Source organism: Platalea leucorodia (assembly GCF_965183815.1).
Source record: "Platalea leucorodia genome assembly, chromosome: 11".
Taxonomy (NCBI): domain Eukaryota; kingdom Metazoa; phylum Chordata; class Aves; order Pelecaniformes; family Threskiornithidae; genus Platalea; species Platalea leucorodia.
The window spans coordinates 18,896,832-18,916,049 of record NC_138833.1 but is presented as its reverse complement, the minus strand read 5'-3'; the positions used below and the strand labels follow the sequence as shown (position 1 = coordinate 18,916,049).

Sequence of the window (19,218 nt, the reverse complement as noted above, 5' to 3'; positions counted from 1 at the left end):
GAGCCAGCAAGCAGCAGGCAGGAAGAGCTGCATGGAATCACATCCCCAGGAATCTCCATGAGTTGAAATCAGAGCCAGTTATTAATCTAGCTAGACATTGAGACCCAGTAGCTGGAGTAAATCAGATTAAACTCCTTCTGTATCCATGGCTAGAAGCCAAGCAGGTCTTTCTTCCCCTTTCTTTTGAATGACAATCCAAAGGATATTTCTGTCTGTTCAGATAAATAAACATACTATTTTAAAACAAATAAAAACAGGAGATCAAAAACATAAGGTGAATTTCAGTACGGCAGTAAAGTCCTTTGTGATACAACCCAAAGTGAGAAGAAAAATTTGGTTATTTCCTAGCCTGGGGGGCTACTGTAGTGGTGGAGCAAGCAGCCCATTTCACCTCCACCTTCCTAAAGTGGGATGGGAGAAGTCTTTGAACAGATTAAAAACAGCTAAAGAGGGGTTAAAAGCAACTCCTTCTTTGCCATGGGGAGTTTTGCAAAGCACAGGACAAGTAAACAAAACTGAATGTAAAGAAGAAAAATCCCATTACATCGGGACAAGAGAGAAGAAAGAAATCCTAGATTATTTAGGAGAACTAAGTTTTAGTTTCAATTCTCAGAAGCTGATGAGAAGCAGAGCAGGGTGGCACACTGGCAAAGTGACTAAGGAGCCCATTCCTCCCCACCCCGACCACCACACTCAGCACCCTGCAAGCACAGCTAGAGCCCAGGGTGCTGGAGCTGCAATAAGAAATTGCTAAATGCTCCTTACCTGCCCTGGCCTTGTGGCTCTGGTGTTTGCCAAACCTCTTTGCAAAGCCAAATACAAAAGGGGGGAAAAAAAAAAATCAAATAAAGCAAAGAAAAAAGGAAAAAAAACCCTAAACAAAAAAACCAACAACACAGAGATGTTCCTTAAAAGCCAACAGCAACACATAGCAACTGCTATCCAAGCAGATCTTCCACGAGATGGAGACTTAAGGCACATTACGCTTGCCCCGTCAAGGGAGACGATTTCAGAGACTTCTTAAAAAGACAGGGATTCGGGTTAAAAAAATTGAAATAAACCAAAACGTATCAGCGCTTTAGAGGTTAACAGCTTCTGCTGAACAACATGCGTTTATCCAACCACGTCCTAGACCAGTTTTTTCAGCCCGGAGACCAATGAGCACAGCTAAGAGGAGGGCCTTGGGGTGGTGGAGAGGCTGAGCTACCCCCTCCCCTCTGCCTTCCCTCTTCTCCACCTCCCCCCCCCCTTTTTTTTTTTTTTTTTTCTTTCCTCTTTTTTTTAGTTTAGTAAATTAATGCAGCAAGAAACTCCCAAGATCTGGCGAGTCCTAGCAAGGGAGAGAGGGCAGAGGGGAAATGAGATGCATCAGGAGGACACTGAGCCACTTTCTTTCTGAGCACAATGGGAGTGCTTCCCAAGAAACTTCCCCTTCGCTCCCCTCCGCTCTAGCCCTGAGCAATGGGACACCTTCCCTACAGCAGCAATAACTTATTCGGAAGGAAAATAGCCCAGGAAGCAAGAATCAACAGCAGCCAAACGGCGGGCAGGAAAGCGACACAAGCGGGACTGCAGCACGGCTCCACACTGACAAATGCCTGTGGATGTAATTAGGAAGACACCCCGGCTAGCAGCGGAGATTAACGCCCTGGGTTGTTGAGGGTCGTGCCCCCCTCTCCCATCTTACCCCCACCACCCTGATGGCAAACCTACACCCCCTGCATCTCCCCCTCTCGCCAGCCTGATGTCCGGAGCGAGATCCCGCTGAAGGGAGGTTTCGGTGCGGGAAGCCTGCTCCTCCGGCCCCGAGCACCACTGCAGTGGCGGTGGCGGGGGCACAGGCGGGGAGGAGGGACGAGCCAAGGCAGCGCCGGAGCGGAGCCGCCGGCCGCTGGGCAGGCGCCCGCGGAGCGCCGCGCACCGCCGCTGTCCAGGGTGCTGATCGCGGCGCCCGCCAGACGCTGTCCAGGGTGCTGACCGGAGCCACCCTTCCCGCCACCGTCCAGGGTGCTGAGCGGAGCCCTCCCGGCCTTCCCCCTGCACAGCCTGCCTCGGGAGGGGTGGCTCGCTTCCCCTACCAATTCTCCTCAACTGCCGGCTTACTTTATTGGCCAACCCCACCGGCCCACCCCTCACGGAGTACAAAAAAAAAAAAAAAAAAAAATCAGCGAGAGCTGGAAAAATGTGCAACGTCAACGCGCTCGGAGTCTACGTGTGGGAGACGATCGTTTTCTTCAGGTAAGGCTCGGCTTTACGGGAGGAGTGTGCGCGCACCGGGCGCTGCCTGGCTGGACTGCCCTGCCGACCCCAAGCTCAGGGCATAGCCCCTAGACACAGCCTCAGCCTTAGGACAGCGGCGTTCCGCCTTTCTCCAGCTGCCTTTTCGCCTCCTCTCGGTTCCCCGAGACTGGCTATCGCACAGCCCCGGGCTCGGGACTTTCCGCGGCTTTGGGAGTTACTCCGTTTAATTAGCACCGCAATCTCGCTAACCGCAGTGCTGAAAACACCGACCCCGGCTGGTTGCAAAGTGACAACTAGTGGCGGCTGGGAATGCTGCACTTGAATTTGCCCGGGTAAATATTCCCACCTCGCCCCCTCCCCATCCTCAGATTGCAGGTTCAGGTGAGTTCCGTAGGATGCTTTCACTGCTTAGCTATGTTATCTGGAGAAATCCTGGGACTCCTTCTCAAGGAGGGCTCACCCTATCTCCTCAGCTTGCTATATCTAAAGTCACTGAAAGCAGAGAAATAATCACCTTCGTTCCCAACTTTTTTCTTTCATGTAGTTTTCAACATCCTTCCCTTGCAGAATCTAAATGAAAGCCAAAGGGGATGTGGGAAGCTTTTTGCTACTATATCCATTATCGACTAGCTGTATTTTGACTCTGTTTTAGATACGTTCAGTTTCTCATTAAGGCTAAAGGTAGGAGAAGGAGCAGTTTTAGTCTTAAAGAATTGTTTCTGGTCCATCTCTCCTTGCAGTATTTTTATTAAATGGACAAAAAATATATTAGAAGGTAGAAGCTCTTCTGTATTTGCATGAATAATGCAGCCTGCTGTAGCAAGTGATAGATGCCAGATAGATGCAATTGGAAAAAAAAAAAAAAAACAAAAAAAAAACCTTCTTTCACAACCTGAACTTGCTCGTCAGTCAGACTTCATTTCAGTTGCATGGCTTTTACTTCTGCCTTTCTGTATTTTAACAGAGTCTCATTTTTATCATTTAACATGAAAGAACAGACATTATTTACATATACGTCACTGGTGTAATACTTATTATTTTATGAGTCACAGTAGCAGACCTGCTGATACTGGCCAGACTTTTCTAGCTAGCAGCCTCTTTTCTTTTGAACACTAAAGTCTTTCCAGGCATAAAAATTGGGATATCCCTACTTTTCCTGTAATTCCACAGAAAAATCAAAGACAGCAAGATTGTAACGTGAACTCAAAGCATTTAATGTTTGTTAGGTAATCCAAGAAAGAAGTTCTAGAAATAACTAAAATCAACAATATCTGAAAAGCAATGTACAACACTCAATACTTCAGAGCCATCCTTTCTCATCTTATTTAGTCAGAAGTGTAAAGCAGCACTGCACAATATCGTGGGGTGGACTAAAAGGAAGCCTATGTACATGTAATAAACTCTTTAGTTAAACAATGTTGAAGTACAGAAATAAAATATAAGATTAAACAACACATAAATGCTCTGGAATGCTGTCCATAAATAAGCTAGAAAGCAAAAGGAAAAAAGAAAAAAAAAAAAGGCATTTCCAGGCTTGCATTTCCTATGGCCCTGGCATTAAAGCATCTGTCCAGCTCTCCTCTGAACTGCCTGAACAAGTGAAATTGATACATACTTGTCTTGCTGATCCTGTTCTATGATGCACACTTATGCATCACACGACACATGGGAGCACTTACAGATTCTCAGCACATCAATTAAAGCCCTGGGCATTCAAAACCGTGGTAAATGAGTCCCTTCAGGTTCTAATGTAAATGTTTATACTGTTATAAATTATATACATATGAATATACATACATGGGCTATGTATGCAATATGACATAATCATATAAAAATTATTTCTGGAAGTCTAGTTTTCCTGAAATTAATGTTTAAGAAAATTTGAAAGTGCTTTAATTCAGTTACAGGGAGGTGTAAAAATCAAATTGTTTTATTTACCGCAATCATTTTCCAAACAAGGAAAAAAAAAAAGAAAAAAAACACAAACAACAAACCAGTAATTCCTGCTCAAAACTGACTCTAAGCAATGCTTTTCTTTTTTCTCCCGCTTTGTGTTATGTGTTCAATTTATTACAGGCCAAAAATCTACCAGCCTTTCTGGTCCAGGAATAGCTTTGCTATTTCAGTTTCAGTAAGAGAAGTTTATTCATTAACAGTCATTCATAAATTTAGTGTGCCAATTACTCCAGCACTCAGTCACACATAATGTTTAAAAAACCCACAAGCTGATAATCCAATAATGCTCAATAGAAGTATGCATTGCTTTAAATTACAGGGTGTACCACACTTTGTCAGCCTCTCAAAAATATTCCAGAAAGAGATTCCATTATATGTTAGCACATGTACCACAAAAATAAAGAAAAATCCAAAGTCCCAAAGGAAAATTAGATACAGCCAATATAGGAAATAAGACTAGATCTGTTGCTTAACAAAAATGCCCTTCATCAGCCTTTTAAAAAACAAGACTCTGTGGGAAAGAGTAACAGCTGGTGTGTGAATGCAAACATTATGGTATTGCCAATACGATATTTGTTTCTGTTACAGTTGGGATGTTTTAGAAGGAATTTGCGATAAGCCGCTTATTCTGACATGCCTTTCTTTATGGAAGAGCATTTCCCATTTTGCTACCTGCCTTCTCAGACTGCAGCCACTTAGCTGTGACTAAGACATTTACTGAGAACCTGGCTAGAGGCAGGGATGGAAACTGGGTTGGGGTGGGAGATGAAGAGGGTCTTCTGTCAGGCAGGCTGCTTGACCAGTCTTTCCTTACACATATTTCTAAGGCAAAATACTATTTCTTGAAAATAAAAATACACTGGACAATATTTACACAGGGACTTCCAGATATCCTGCGTATATCTGTGGAGACATATACAAACATTCTCCCAAAGTCTAACTACATACACTGCATGTTCGTACTGTGGCTCCGTTGTGAATTCCTTCACACACAACAAAAATCCACCCCTACCCTGTGATGATCTTGCCTGGACATTCTGTTGTACCATCGCATTTTAATAGCTCTAGTGGTCCAGAAACACCACTGCATAAGCCTGGGGGTAGGAATGCACCTTCTACAAGTACAGGAGACAAAACATAGCCTAGAACTGGCATCTTACCCAACTGGACACTGTCCTGTGAGGCTTTGAAATTGTTTGAGCCTGATTCTTGCCCTAATTGCATTTCTGTATATCAGGAATCAGCAGCATGACCTCCACTGAATCAAGACCAGAGTTGGCCCCTTCTGAACAGCAATCTGTCAGCTAGCAGGAGTGATTCAAGGCTGCTGCTCCAAGTGATTCACAGGCTAAAAGTTGCTGCCAGCCTCAGACCCTACTGGATTGCTCTAACTGGCATTTTTGTATTCCCTCCTGTCAGTAATAGAGCTCTTCGATTCCAGTTTTTAAAACAATAAGAAGGTGCCATTGTGAATATAATGCCTCTTAACTTTGTGGAAAGAAAGACACTTTTTCCTAAAACAGACTTGACAAAGTAGGTGATTGGAGAGCTGCCGATTTCAGCCCCTTGAAAATACAACAAAAGAAAAGGCAGGGGAAGGAAAAGGAGAGTAATGTGCCTGTTATTTCCAAAGCTTCTGCTACAGCTCTGCAGTGCTAGGTAGCATTACAGAGGTACCTGTGAATGAAGCGCTAACCAGAGACTTCCAGAGCCACAAGCTAAGCAACGTAGCAGATATTCTCAGTAGTTAAAGAGTATTTTCCTCATGCTAACCAAAATCTACTAGAAGTTGTGCCTTATGACCTGTTGTGCTGCTGCTGAGTCTGGCGGTTCCTCCATGAAATAAAAATGATTTAGCAAAGGCTTGGACTAGACAGCTCTAAGGACACTCTTTAGCTTCTTTGATCTGCAACCTGTAATAGCCCCATTAGAGACCCTGCTAAAAGGGTTACATATTTGAGGTTTGAAAATGTGACGAGGTAGACAATTCTACCTAGAAAACCTTATAAATCATTCCACAACAAAAGATTAATTTGGTGTCATCCCAGTAGAAGCACAAAATGTTTGGGACCCTGCGTTGTGCAGGGACTTTATACATACTTCCAGCCATCTATAACAATTCACTTGCATTTTAGGCAATTGAGACAAATCAACATGAAGTACACAAAACATTTTCTAACACAGTCTAATCTTAACCTTCTTTTCTAAAGAGCTGCCTTAAATGACTCCAGACCTGCTCTTTGGATAGATCAGAATAAAAGAAAGGCCCCACAAATGTCTGGGCAAAAAACATTCCCCTCCCCTTATGTTGGGTGCAAGGAGCAGGAAAGCCATAGATAATCACTTTGCTTAACAAAAACATTACAAAAAATGTTGCTGTTTCTCACATGCACTAATAAAATGCACTCACATGCACTTCGTCTGAGGCACTGGTGCTGTGTGGATTTTAGGTAACATAGGCTGGCTGTCCACCTTGACTCCCACTGAACATTACCCTATTCTACAGCAAGTCCCACTGGCAGAACACATATTTACTGTTCAAATACCTGAAGGGAGCTGCTTCTGGAAAGAAATGTGGAGGAAACAGTAGGATCCTGCCCTTAATTGTAAGAGCATTACATCATATGAATTGTCTACAGAGATTTCCTTCAAGAACAAGAATTTAGGCAAGGGAATTTGGTGCCTCCTTATTCCTCTTCTCCCATGAAAGAGGTGTTGGAAACCCTTATGTATGAAGCAAGTCAGCAGCAAAGGGTCCTCTGACTCTCTTTTAAGTGTCTCAGATTTAATAGCATAGACTAAAGGCTAAGAAGTTCGTTCTGCTACTGACCAAGTGATTGAAGTCAAAAAGGAAAGCACTTGTAAGCAACAGCATGCTGCAGTTCCCCTGTTCTTGAACAAACACTTTCCTTGTTGGCTTATGAAATTTATCTCAACAAATCCTCATGAGGTGACCTGGATAGAAAAGGATCCCAGCATCTGAATTAAGATGTTAATCAATGTCCAAAATTAAATTACTTTATTATACCAGCACCAACCAGGGATCATTCATCTGTGAAAGAAAACCAGCAGAGAAGTCTGTTCTCATTTCGTCCTAGCACACAGGTTAAAAGGGCTCTCCAAATTTCAGCATTGAGAACAAGATGTCAGACCACCTAATAAATATAATTGCTATTTAGGTACTGATGAAAGACAAGGGTTTTAAAAAAATATATCATGCTTTAAAATCACAACATCCAAATCAAACCCACAACATTTAAATACGTCAAATCATCTAAATCCATTCACTGAATTTCATTTGCTCTTTTTCTATAACCTGGAGCTTTTCTGAGAAAGTGACTAGTGTTAAGTCAACAAATAGAAGTCAAAATGCAGTATCAGCCTATCTGTTTTATTTGTCTATACCAGCACTCACTGTTGTGGCACATTAAATCAGGGTTTCGCTATTTCTAGTAAATTACCCTTTTGCTATCATTACCTTGCATACTTTGTATTGACCTTTAGCTGGCAGTAAGAGCACAATGATTTCTATTGTTATGAAGTATGGTTACACTTGCGCACCTCACACCTTTCAAGAAAAATGGCTCATCATATTCTTTCACATGCTAAAAATGCCATTTCAGCATACCCTCCCCTCCCCACCATGGTTTGATTCAAATTTTTGATTGACAAAAAAAGTCATTCCAAGTGCTTATGATAACTTCGGGGGCGGGGGGGGGGGGGGGGGGACACACGGGGGGACGGGACACAACACGATGGGGATGGACACACGACAACCTTGGGATAAATGAAGCAAAAAAGAAGGAGTGAAAGAAGCAGGAATTCTTCCTGCTGCTCCAAGTGCAAGGCATCGTTAGCAGCCATGACCAGACAACTCAACACCAGGCTGTCTGGCTGCTGACTTCTAGACCTACTTGCACAGCCCAGAAAAGAACAACTTTTGCATTGCACTCAGCATAATAAAATACTGCTAATTCAGCAGGTCGGTTCCCCTTAAAGAGGCAAAAAAAATAAAATAAAATTCACCTCTTCTTCATTTCTCTCACCCTTCCCCCAAAGTACATAGACAATTTACATTTGTGTTTACAAAGCCAGACAACAGAAACCATTTCCCTCGAGGGGAGGTGGTTTGCACTGGTATTTCTTAGCCAAGATGATTGGTTGGTGCAAAATGATGTAGTCCCCTTAACCTCTTGAGAAACTGCCGGTACGTTTTAGCTGATCTGGTCCTGGAGGTCTGCATGCTTGGATCACACTGGTGCTATAGATCAGACGCACACCTCCAAGCTGCTCCTAAATCTCTCCTGATACTTCAAGACCCTGATGCACAGAAACTGAAAAAAACAGAAATATAGCTTTTGTCCCCTCGGTAAGGCCAAGCACAGAGAGGGCCTGCAGAGAACCGAAATAGATAGAGACAGATGCACCCGTCATTTACACGCGCTGAGCACTCCCCATTATGCAGACAATTATTTCATCCATATAATGCACCATGGTAAGCTGCTGATTTGGGGACTGCACCACATCTGGCTGGTACATAGACACAGTTGGCATCCTGTAAATACATCTCTGCTGGATCTAAGTGCCAGCTGAGAAAAGCAGGAGAAATCTTAGTTTACCAAACCCCACGAAATTTGGATTTTGAGAGGGAGGGGGAAAACAAAAGAACACACTTTTCCACTTGCTTTCCTTTTTATTTCTCCCTCTTCATCTTTCCACTGTGGCTCACAGCCTGTTAGGGGAAAAAAAAAAAAAAAAAAAAAGACAAAAAAATGACAAAAAACCCCAAATGCCTTAGCAGACAGCCAGGGAACTCTCTTGTTTGCATCAGTGCCTCATTGCAGGGTGGGTGAAGAGGGAAAATCTACCAAGAGGTTGCCAAGACAAGGAGTGTCGCATGCATGGAACAGCAGGGCTTGCAGTGCAATCAATCATCGCACACGCTGCCTTCAGACGAAAGCTGCCGACAGCAGCTCCCCCCATGCGCCCGCCCTGCGAGCGACGCCTGCCCCTATGACCACTCGCCCAGAATGCGGATCCTGTCCCCCAGCCCCAGCAGGGCTGGAGCAAACACACAAATCAATAAATAGCAACAGAACTGGGATCAATGGTGGATTGGATCACTATCACGTGTCTGGGTCAGCAGCAAAACAGACCTGAGCCAGGAACCATGCAGAAAACCTGACAAAATTCATCACTTCTCACCTTTACCAGATTTCCTTTGAATTTTTTTTATTCTTCTTTTATTTCAGATAATGCAAGTAAAAAGGTGCTTTGTACAAAGCCCCAAGTACAGGCCCCTCCTCCCCTCTCTTATGGAGGCAGTATAAAACCTGAAAGCATACGAGGGTCAGCTGTTATCAGCACCCTTCAAAAAATCCTTAGCTCCAAATGTCCTTGCTGGTGCCAAGAGCCCCTGTGCCAGATGGATCGAGTCCCCCATTACAGCAGGATCTGTGCATCACATGTATTACTGCAGTTGGGAGTAGGGAAGTGAGACACTCTGAATTCCTGGGTGAGGCAGCCTTTTCTTATCTTGTAAGAACTGCAAAGACAGGCTGTGGACAAAAGAGTGACTTCTTGTGGGGTATCTTTACAGTCTTGTCCCTTTGCTCACTCCCAGTGCTTTAGCCCTCTGGAAGCACTGCTGAGCAGGGCAACAGTTCCTGGCATATCCACACACACACAGATCTTTTTCCTGCACCAGAGCTCCCAAGATCTGAATTAAACAGCAAAATGTGTGCATCCCACCTCTCCTGCCACCCCATGTGCCCGAGAATCGCAAGCATCCTCCGGCTTCCAGTCCCATCCATCACACCCTGACACAGAGCTATGGGCTTAGAAATCATCTCCCAGCAGCATGGCTGACAAAGTACAAGCCTCATCAAACACAACCTGCTCTCCTGCGCCAACGCGGGCCCTGCAGCACTGCCAGGGTTGAAAAGATGGGGTTTTTTGTCAGGGAGCTGAAGAGACCAAAGTCAGAGGGCAGCCGGGGTGGGGAGGAGAAGAGCCCTTCTGGACAGGGGACCCAGAGCTTAGCCATTCGTTCCAGAAGTTACATTTCATTATAGTTCATGAATAAACTGATAAATTACACCAGGAATCACAGACAGCACAGAGGGAACATTCATCTCCAGCAGAGTATTTGCATTGCAATGACAGCAACTAATTCTATCAGAAAATATCAACATGAGCTCTCTTATCACACAACTCATTTTACACAGTACAAAATACGCACGTCAGAAACCCCCAGTTTTACTATGAGACCCACAATTTTGTAGGTAGGTTATGCCTTTTAGCTCAGGAGACCTTTTCAAAGGATCTGTAGCAAAACGTTTCAGCAGGTAAAGCCCACCACCATTCTACACTGCATGTTATATCTCTTTTAAAAGAATTCTATTCATACCACCTCTGATTTATCAAAAAAGAAAAAAGCAGTTACAATATTCTTATCCTATCATAACAAGCAGCATAAATCCTTAAACTAAAACTAATTTTTAAAAAGCTGCTGTAGCAAGCTATTTGAACTGATGAAAACGCGACTGATAGTGCAACTGCAGAGCTATAGATAGAAGAGCATCCGCGATTTCTCGTAATTCTCTGACACTTGTCTGGTCTGTGATCTAAAACCTTCTGACGTCAATTGAGGTTCCCACTGCAGCTCTCCATCCAAACATTAAATCAAGAGCACATCAGCGAAGAGAATATTGTTACCTAGAATATGAAGCCTCGTCTTGTAAAGACATTTCCCCTCTTTATTTACTGCATTCAGGAAGGCTGTTTATGCATAACTTTAAATATCTGACTAGCCCCCCTGACTTTAAAGGGAATATTCAGTGTGTGAAGCTAGACACATGCTTTTGTCTTTGCAGGGACTTTTTTTCCTTTGTTTTTTTTCCATGAAAAATGCAATTATAACTTCTTCTTTTTTTAACTCTTCAATATAGGCACTTGTAAGAGTCAATGCTGGTGTTTGCTGGATTTATTTCACAAGTGATTAAAACCTGAGCATTGACTTGTGCTTCTCCATTGTTTGAGTTATGTTTTCAAACCCGTCTCCGTGGCTTAGGATCATACATCTTCAGAAAGTCACTACTTGTGCTCCAAGAGCTGTAGACCCTTCTGGAAGGCAAATTAGTTGAGAAGGTCACTAGAGAGAATGCCTGTGGCTTCAAAACTGAATTTAACACACACATTTTTATAATATGCTATAAGCAAGAGTGACCACAACGTATGAGAGTTTGAACAACAGTCCTTGTAAGAGTAGGGATCTTGCATGCAATCGAGCACTATTCCCACGCAATCTGTTGGTCTCCCTGTGCTCTCCCCATCTCAACTATATACAACGTGCAGATTTCTAACCCCCCAGCTGATTGTCCAGGCATTTATTATTTTCTTATTGCTCTGTCCACACAGAGTCAGCAGTTGTTCCAAGTGCTGGTGTCTTTCCATAGAGTTAATCAGTGTAATTGAGATGTTTTATAGTTCTAGACAGGGTGTTTTGCCATATGGGGTAGGAGCCATGGGCTGCAGGAATGTGGCAGTGGAACATAGAGACATCGGAATGCTGCAGTCTGAAGATGAGATTTTTCTCACTCCAGTAAAGTTGTTGCAGCTTTCCCTGGATGGGAATGATCACAGAGGGTTAATTCCCCGAGGCCCATGGAAAAGTGCCTCCCAGCTCCTCTCCTCCTCTACAGCTGCAGGGACCAGTGGTAACACGTGTTGTGCAGGACCTTTGAGAGTATTTTGGGATCCTTTGGGTTAAAACTTTAACTGATTACATCCTGCGACTACTGCAATGCAGTTACTTCTGGTGCAAAAGCTAGAATTGGTTTAAACAGCTCACAGCAACAGAACACAACCATCCAGGACAGAGACAGCAACATTCTACAAGCCTACTTTTTCTTTTCCATCTCCGTCCTCCCACCATAAGTATGGATAAATAATAGCTTATTGCCCATTTCTTTCTCAGGGTGAAATCTCCTTCTCACAATGTCTCTCTCAAATTCCATATTTCACCAGTCTTGCTGTACATGATTATTTTCCTATCCTGTCCCTACATCCAGGTCTGCTCCATGCTTCTGTTGCATAAGCTCTCAGCTGAATTAAGAAAATAACCAAGTTCAAATTTCCTCCGCACCTCTGAGAATTGGCTTTGCAAATTCACCCCTGTAGCATGCCCACATCCATACTGCATGGACTGTAGTCGCCAGCAGTTGAGCATGACCACATGGATTGCAATCAGCACTGTGCAACCAGCACATTTGTAACACGCAGAGCTCCTTCTACTCTGCACCATGCCGGGCCAAAAATACAGCACTGGGGCTCTCCTCTCCCCACACACCTCCACTCTCCTTTATTCTGTCCACCTCTACTGCTGTAGGCCAGGAACTCAGACAACGTGACAGGGAAAAACATGCAGACAATGAGTTTCATCCTTTTTAATTGAATTGCATATCAATATTGATTGTGCTATTCATTTTGATAGTAAATCTAATCATAAAAAAAAAGTCTGCCTGCAGTCTCTGCCAAGCCTCCCCAGGCCAGCATCTGGCAGCATTTCCCTCAAGATAACATGTTGATGTGCAGTCAGAAATAACAGTCTGGGTACAGAGTTTAGGGCTTGCCCCTTTTCCTTTTCACCAGGAAAATCTCTTGTCTGTCCTTTCTCCCTCCAGCTGCTGAGAACAAGACGGAGATGGGCAGCCCCAGAATCAGCAGAGGCTGAGTACAGGCTAGGATCTGCTAAGCTCCAGTCCCTGCTCAGAGGCCTCTGTGCCCAAGAGGCACCACCCCCGAGAGCAGGGAGATGGTTTGGAAAATCCAGGCAAGCAGAGGAGGGAGAGAGTTACCACTGGTAACGCTAGTTAATCAGGGACAGCACAATGCATTTCTGCACCCAACCGTCTGATGTTCTCTTTGTGACTATGCCTCTCAGAGCTCCTGGAATCAATAAACTAAGCTGATGAACTCTCCTGTGTCCCCAAGACCCCACGCTGCTCTAGAAAGGCCTGGCTTTGAAGGTAATGGGGGAAAGTTATACTGGTCACCTCAGCCTGCCTCAAAGACCTGATGGCTATTCCTCTCCCCTGGGATACCTACTTACAGAAAACATCAAATTTGAAGGACAAATGTACGAACCAGCCCACATGAACGCTACTCCAAACACTCCGCTGCCAAGCTTTCCGGCTTGTGTTGTGTTTCAAAATTAAATAAACCACTTCAGAAACCTTTGCTGAGCAGCACTGAACTGGTATAAGCAATCAGGTATCTTGTATTTCCCCAAACTGCAGAGAGCCCAACCAGAGGAATAAACCCAGTGCTGTTCTCTTGAGCCACCGGTGTTTTACCAGTTTACCTTCACAGGGACCTGAGCCTTCCACACTTGGCAGAGATATATTTCCTCTGGAAACACTTGTTTTGCAACATTGTGTGCTTCTGCTGCCAGACATTATTTTTTACCCTCAGAATTAATGATTAACAATTAAATTATTTGACAGGGGAATAGAGGCCCAGTGATAATTAAATTCCTTTGCCTCTCCTCTTTGCAAGGAAAAAATATTATATTTCTCAGTATCAGCATTGAACCAGAACAGGGCAGTTTGTGATGTTGGACTTAATTAGATGGACAGCCATGGGCACAGCCAAAAAAAAGCATGAAAATACTGCACAAGGGCCATACAGAGGGGCAGGGCAGGGGGGGAGAGAAGAAGGGAGGAGAAAGAAAAAACAGCCAACTGGGGAGCTGGGAACTGAGCAAACTAAGATGTCCAGATTGCAGGAGAGCCACTTTCTAAACCAAATAATTTTGTATAAGAACATATAATTTGTTTAGCTGAAACAAAATAATGCAGACAGAGCAAACAGTGCCTGTATAGGCTGAGAGAAGCCAGTAATAGGTGTCCTGCAAAGCCTGACTGCTCCATTTTAAGGAATGCAATTCTTAGGTATCCTGAGCAGCTGGGCTGTTCATCTCCACCAGCTTTCACCTTCATGTGCTTGCTGGTGGGCTGCACCTCCTAGGGACTTGGTGGTGTCTGCTTACACGCCAGTGTAAATATCACAAAAGATTATGCTAGTTCATCAACCCTTTGAAGAGATCCTTTCCAGTGTTGTTGCTGTGATAATTGCCTGATGGCACCTTCTCAGCCAGATCCACTAGGGATTACACCAGCGTAAATAAGATAAGCCACTGTCTGGCTGCTATTAAAATGCACCAAGAGCTCTCAGCTCAGACAACACTCCTGCACCAATGCAAACTACATTCTCAGTGTTTTTGTTACATGTTTTGCCTCTTTTTGTTTATTTGGAGAATAAATTTTCTCTCGGAACAACACAACAACCCACCCTAAATTTCCAAATTCTTTTCTATCATCAATAATTTTCAAATCACTTGGCAATTTCCCTGTCCTTGTCTCTGCTGGGCCAGGAGACAAACAGTACTATGGGACTTTCAAGGGTGCTTCTGCAAGAACTAAGGGATGGAGAAAAGTCCCAGAAAGCTCCCAAGGCAGCCCACAGCACTGGCCAAGACAGACCTGGGAAAGAGCAGAAGCTGATAACTTTTTTGGGTGCTGTCTGAGCTAAACTGCCATAGCAAAGCTCAACTACCGCAACCAGAGTGAACATTTCAGGGTTGTGTTAGATGTAATCCATCCCTCCAAAGCATGGTGGGGTGGCCCAGCCTCTCTGGAGCTCCCAGTGTTGTTTCCTACTATTACTTCTGAGCTAGAGAGTAGATACATCTGCCTGCCCCCCACAAAGGATGTGGAAAGGCTGCTGGAAAGGCTTTGCTATTTCCGCATCCCCTGCTTTCTTGACTTTTCTTGTACATTGGGGGGGGGGGGGGGTGGTGGTGGGGGTGGTGAGGGAAGTTGTTCCCAGCTAGTTTTAGGAAAACATTTAGTAACCAAATAGAAACTAGAAGAAACTCAGAACTCGTCATTCCTAGGTCACCTGGATAACAACACACAGCAGCCAAACAGAGCTTCTAAAACACACACCAGGAGGACAGTTTCAGCACATCCCCAAAGGTTCTCACAGAAACTGCTCATAGGGATGGACATAAAGCTGCAAAGAGCAGTGAGGCTGTGAGAGGGTGGTCCTCTCCCAGGTGCTTCTGGGAATAATTTGTCTTAGATATATCCTTCTGTGTAGGAACTGAAACCATGAAATTCATTTACTTGCAACTTTGAAGGAGAAAGAATCAGAAAATGGCACCCAAGAAATACCAGAAGACTCACTCATTGGAAGTGGAGTGAACATATTCAGCATGGGCTTTCACACTGAGTTTACAGGAAAGCTGAACAATGACTTCTGTGCGTTTTCACCTCATTTTTTAAAACGAATGCCAGGGGAATTGCAGTTTTTAATTATCTTCTTGCACTTAAAGCTTATTAGATTTGTATTGCCTCTTCCCCTCCTCCCCCTTTCCACTTCCATATAATTCCTCCAGTCTACAATTAATGAGAAGATATCAGTGTATTGCACTATCTGGCATCTCACTGCTGAAGTGGCAGGAGACTTTGGTTACCAAGTCATTTGCTGCTTAATTGCAATCTTTTCTCTAGACTCATTGCCATGCAGACACTCTATTGGAATGCAGTAGTCAGGCCCAGTATTGATTGTCCTCCCACTCCCAGCTTTCTTCCTCTGAGTTTGCAAATCAATTGCACCTCGTTGTTTTCTTTCAAAAAAAAAAAAAAAAAAAGAAAAGAAAAATTAAATAACATCACCTGTTCCACAACCCTATTTACCCCTGAAATACTCTGGTTTGGCTTTGCATAGTTTCTTAGAGCAGAGATGGGGACAAGACAAGAAATGGCAGGTGGCTATAGTAAAAGCTAGATCCACACCTTGTCAGATCATCTTCAAACATGAGTATGCATCAGCCAGTTCAGATAAGGTCCTGTCTGGGAGTGGATTGTGAAGATATAAAGGGTAAATCAAATCCTAGTTTTAGACTCTCTGGAAATGATCTGGAATTTCTCTCCCCTCTTTATTGCAGAAATTAAACAATTCTTAACAGTTAAAAGTCTAGCAATCAGAGAACCCTAATACAGTTGCAGTTTGCAGAAGCAGCCAGACTGCAGTTGCGAGTTTGCAACTGCAAATCACTCATTGGAAGTGTTTGATTGAAAACCAAGGCTTGGCAAGCCATCACCTGCTAACACTAGAAAAGAGAGGCAGTGCAATACAGGTTATTACAGACTCCTGACTTTGAAGTTATGGCACCAAAACCCTTTTGAATCCCATCTGTTTTTGAAGTCCCTGGGCAACTCTGTGGTTCAAAATGCTCTTGTTAAGGCCTTATCTAGACAACAGTTGTGTCTTTGGAGTCTCAGCTCAAATTTGTATTGTATAAACAGGTCTTTGAGGGCAGGGTCACATTAATGCTATGCATAGTAACTGTCCCTAAATTCTTCCTGATAGATCTTGTGTCAGTACTTAGCACTACTCTTCTGAAAGACAGCAGGTTTGACTACTGCAGACTCTCTTGAGACAAGAAACGCAAAACTTCCCAAGGTGAGGTCGTCATGCTGCAAGAGGACTTCACGGTGTCACGTGCGAGGATATACATAGCTAAGTATCTTGTGCCTGTTGTAAATATTAGGCCTCTCAGCTGCTCTGCCATAACAACTTCTCACCGTTCCCACACAACCTTTGTACTTTAAAAATAATTCAGGAGTTTTGCAAACAGTGAAGCAATGAACCTCGCTTCCTCCTGAGCAGCTTTCTTCGGCTTCTTATACATTTGCATTGCAATACTGCCTGTAGGCTTCAACCAGCATCAGGCATCTGAACCCACAGGCTGAGACAGCTCTTGCCCTAAGCACATTGTCACCTACGGGGGCTTGGGGTTTTTTGTTTGGTGGTTTTGGGTTTTTTGTTTGTTTTTGTTTGGGTTTTTGTTTGTTTGTTTTCCCCCCACCCCAGCTAATCTAGGCAATTTTACACCACACTTTCAGCCTGGGAACAGATCTGTGTTCATGTAGAAGCCATGTAACCATAGGGAAGAAACTGAATAGTGTCTATTCCTGTCTTGGAAATCAAACCTTCCTGCAAATTTGAGAATGAGCACCTAGTATGAGGCATCACTTGTTCCTGCATAGATGGCAACAACAGAGACTTCCTAAGCCCAAATCATCACCCTGCAGATCTTGCAGACTCCTGTAGATACAGAAGGCACATTTCCAGCCTTAGATTTTCATCTTCTACAGATAAACTGGTAATTTCACTCTTTCTGCCCCAGAGGCCATACAGGTCCCTAAAAGGTTTCATTTCCTTTCATCCTCAACCCAACACGAGTATCATTTCAGGATCACACTCCAGACACCTCCCAGTCCAGAGACAGTGTTGCTGTATTGAACTCAGACCCCTGCATTGCAGGTACCAACAGCAAATGCTGGACTGACCAGCAAGCGGGAAGCAAAAATATATCTATCCCCTACAGTCCCAAAGGCTCTGCAGGAGCTACGCAACCACATGACACTCATTTAAACCTCAAATTCTGGATTGCTCTGATCCTACCTGCCTTTTGGAAAATTAGGCTGTCAGATTACCAAATATGCTCCTTGCTATTTGCCATGTAATTAAGCAGTAATTGCTGCCCGAGGCTAATCTCAGAGTGTATTTTGCCTGTGGAGCTCAGTGCCAGAGTTCACAGTTGTAATTTAGTGGCATGCCAAGGAGCTATACCTAAACTCACAAAAGGATTTTCTCCACTCATCATCTCTCTTCTACTTTGGTGGCAGCTGGGATTCTGTATTCAGAGATGTTTGGGCTAGGCAAACAAATTAGCAGAGACCAGCCTCATTAGGAATTCACATGGGTACCCATCCTGCTTCACAGCAGGAATGAGATGCTGACTGCTTGATTTCTGGACCCCTAACATTCCCCAGTATGGGATGTACACTAAAACCTCCTCTTTCTTTCTGTTCACACAGCCTGGCAGCCTCCAAAGAAGCTGAAGCAGCAGCACGATCTGCCCCCAAACCTATGTCTCCTTCCGACTTCTTGGATAAGTTGATGGGGCGAACTTCAGGATATGATGCCAGGATCAGGCCAAATTTTAAAGGTATGCAAAAACCCTACTTTTGTGGCTTTGGTTCATTTTGGGACTGAAAACTGCATGCAATCCTCGTGAATGCCTCCCTGACTGTATATGGAATATGAACAGTCTTTATGTCCATATGAAGTATGTATGATAATGGTAGGTTTGACACCTGGATGCCTTGTAGACATCTGGAAAGGCATCTGATTTCCACTCAGAATGGAAATAACCTTGTAATACCTTTTACATGCAGGAAACACTTCAATATCAACACATTGAGGGATCCTGCCAAACCAGGCAGTGACCAGCAGGGAGCTGAACACCTTACAGATTAGGAGAAAAAACTTCAACTTTCCTTTCCCCCTAAGTCACTGCCCACAGCACCTTTTAATAGTAGGCAATGCTCCCCCCCCCCTTACACCCAAGGGAAGCCAAGAGGGGCCTCTCCCATCAGCTCCAGAGGAATTCAGCAAGATGCTAGGGGCAGCTCTGACCCATCACTGTCCCCCATAGTAGAGGGGCTCTTAAGCTAGGGCCCAACACAGCCCCATCACAACAGCTGTGTTTCACACCTGATTTCCCCAGTTCATCCTGTACTCACTGGCAGCCAAGCAGCATTGAAGCAGGCCTTGGAAGAGGCAACAAAACATCTTTCTTTGCTCCTCAAAACAACTCTTCTAACAAGGGTGGGTTTTGTGGAATTTTTTTTTTTTTTCTTTTTAACTGAGCTCACATTCCCAGAGCTATTTGCCCTTGCATCACACCCAGAGACAAAGCAGGACCTGTCCCCTCTTAGCCACCGTCTAGTCCTCTTCAATGCTTGTTTCATTCACTTCTCTTATTTCCTACCACCAATTCCTCCTCCCCAGAGAGTCACTGGCAATGTTAACATAGGGCTCCCAGGACCCATTAATGATGCTGACAGCACCTACCATCCAGCTTCAAGCAATAATAAGCTCTAT

The 19,218-nt window shown here is 44.1% G+C and overlaps 1 protein-coding gene across 2 annotated transcripts in view; it reads left to right on the top strand.

Moving 5' to 3' along the window:
* Positions 1-2,182: 2,182 nt before the first annotated feature.
* GLRA1 (glycine receptor alpha 1) overlaps positions 2,183-19,218 on the top strand; it is a gene marked incomplete at both ends in the record, with an annotated part of 40,112 nt that continues 23,076 nt past the window's right edge. For both annotated transcript variants that reach the window (XM_082324586.1, XM_082324585.1), the window contains 2 exons: positions 2,183-2,238; positions 18,150-18,280. In XM_082324586.1, coding sequence (XP_082180712.1) covers positions 2,183-2,238; positions 18,150-18,280 — 187 coding nt within the window. The remainder of the gene's footprint in view (positions 2,239-18,149; positions 18,281-19,218) is intronic.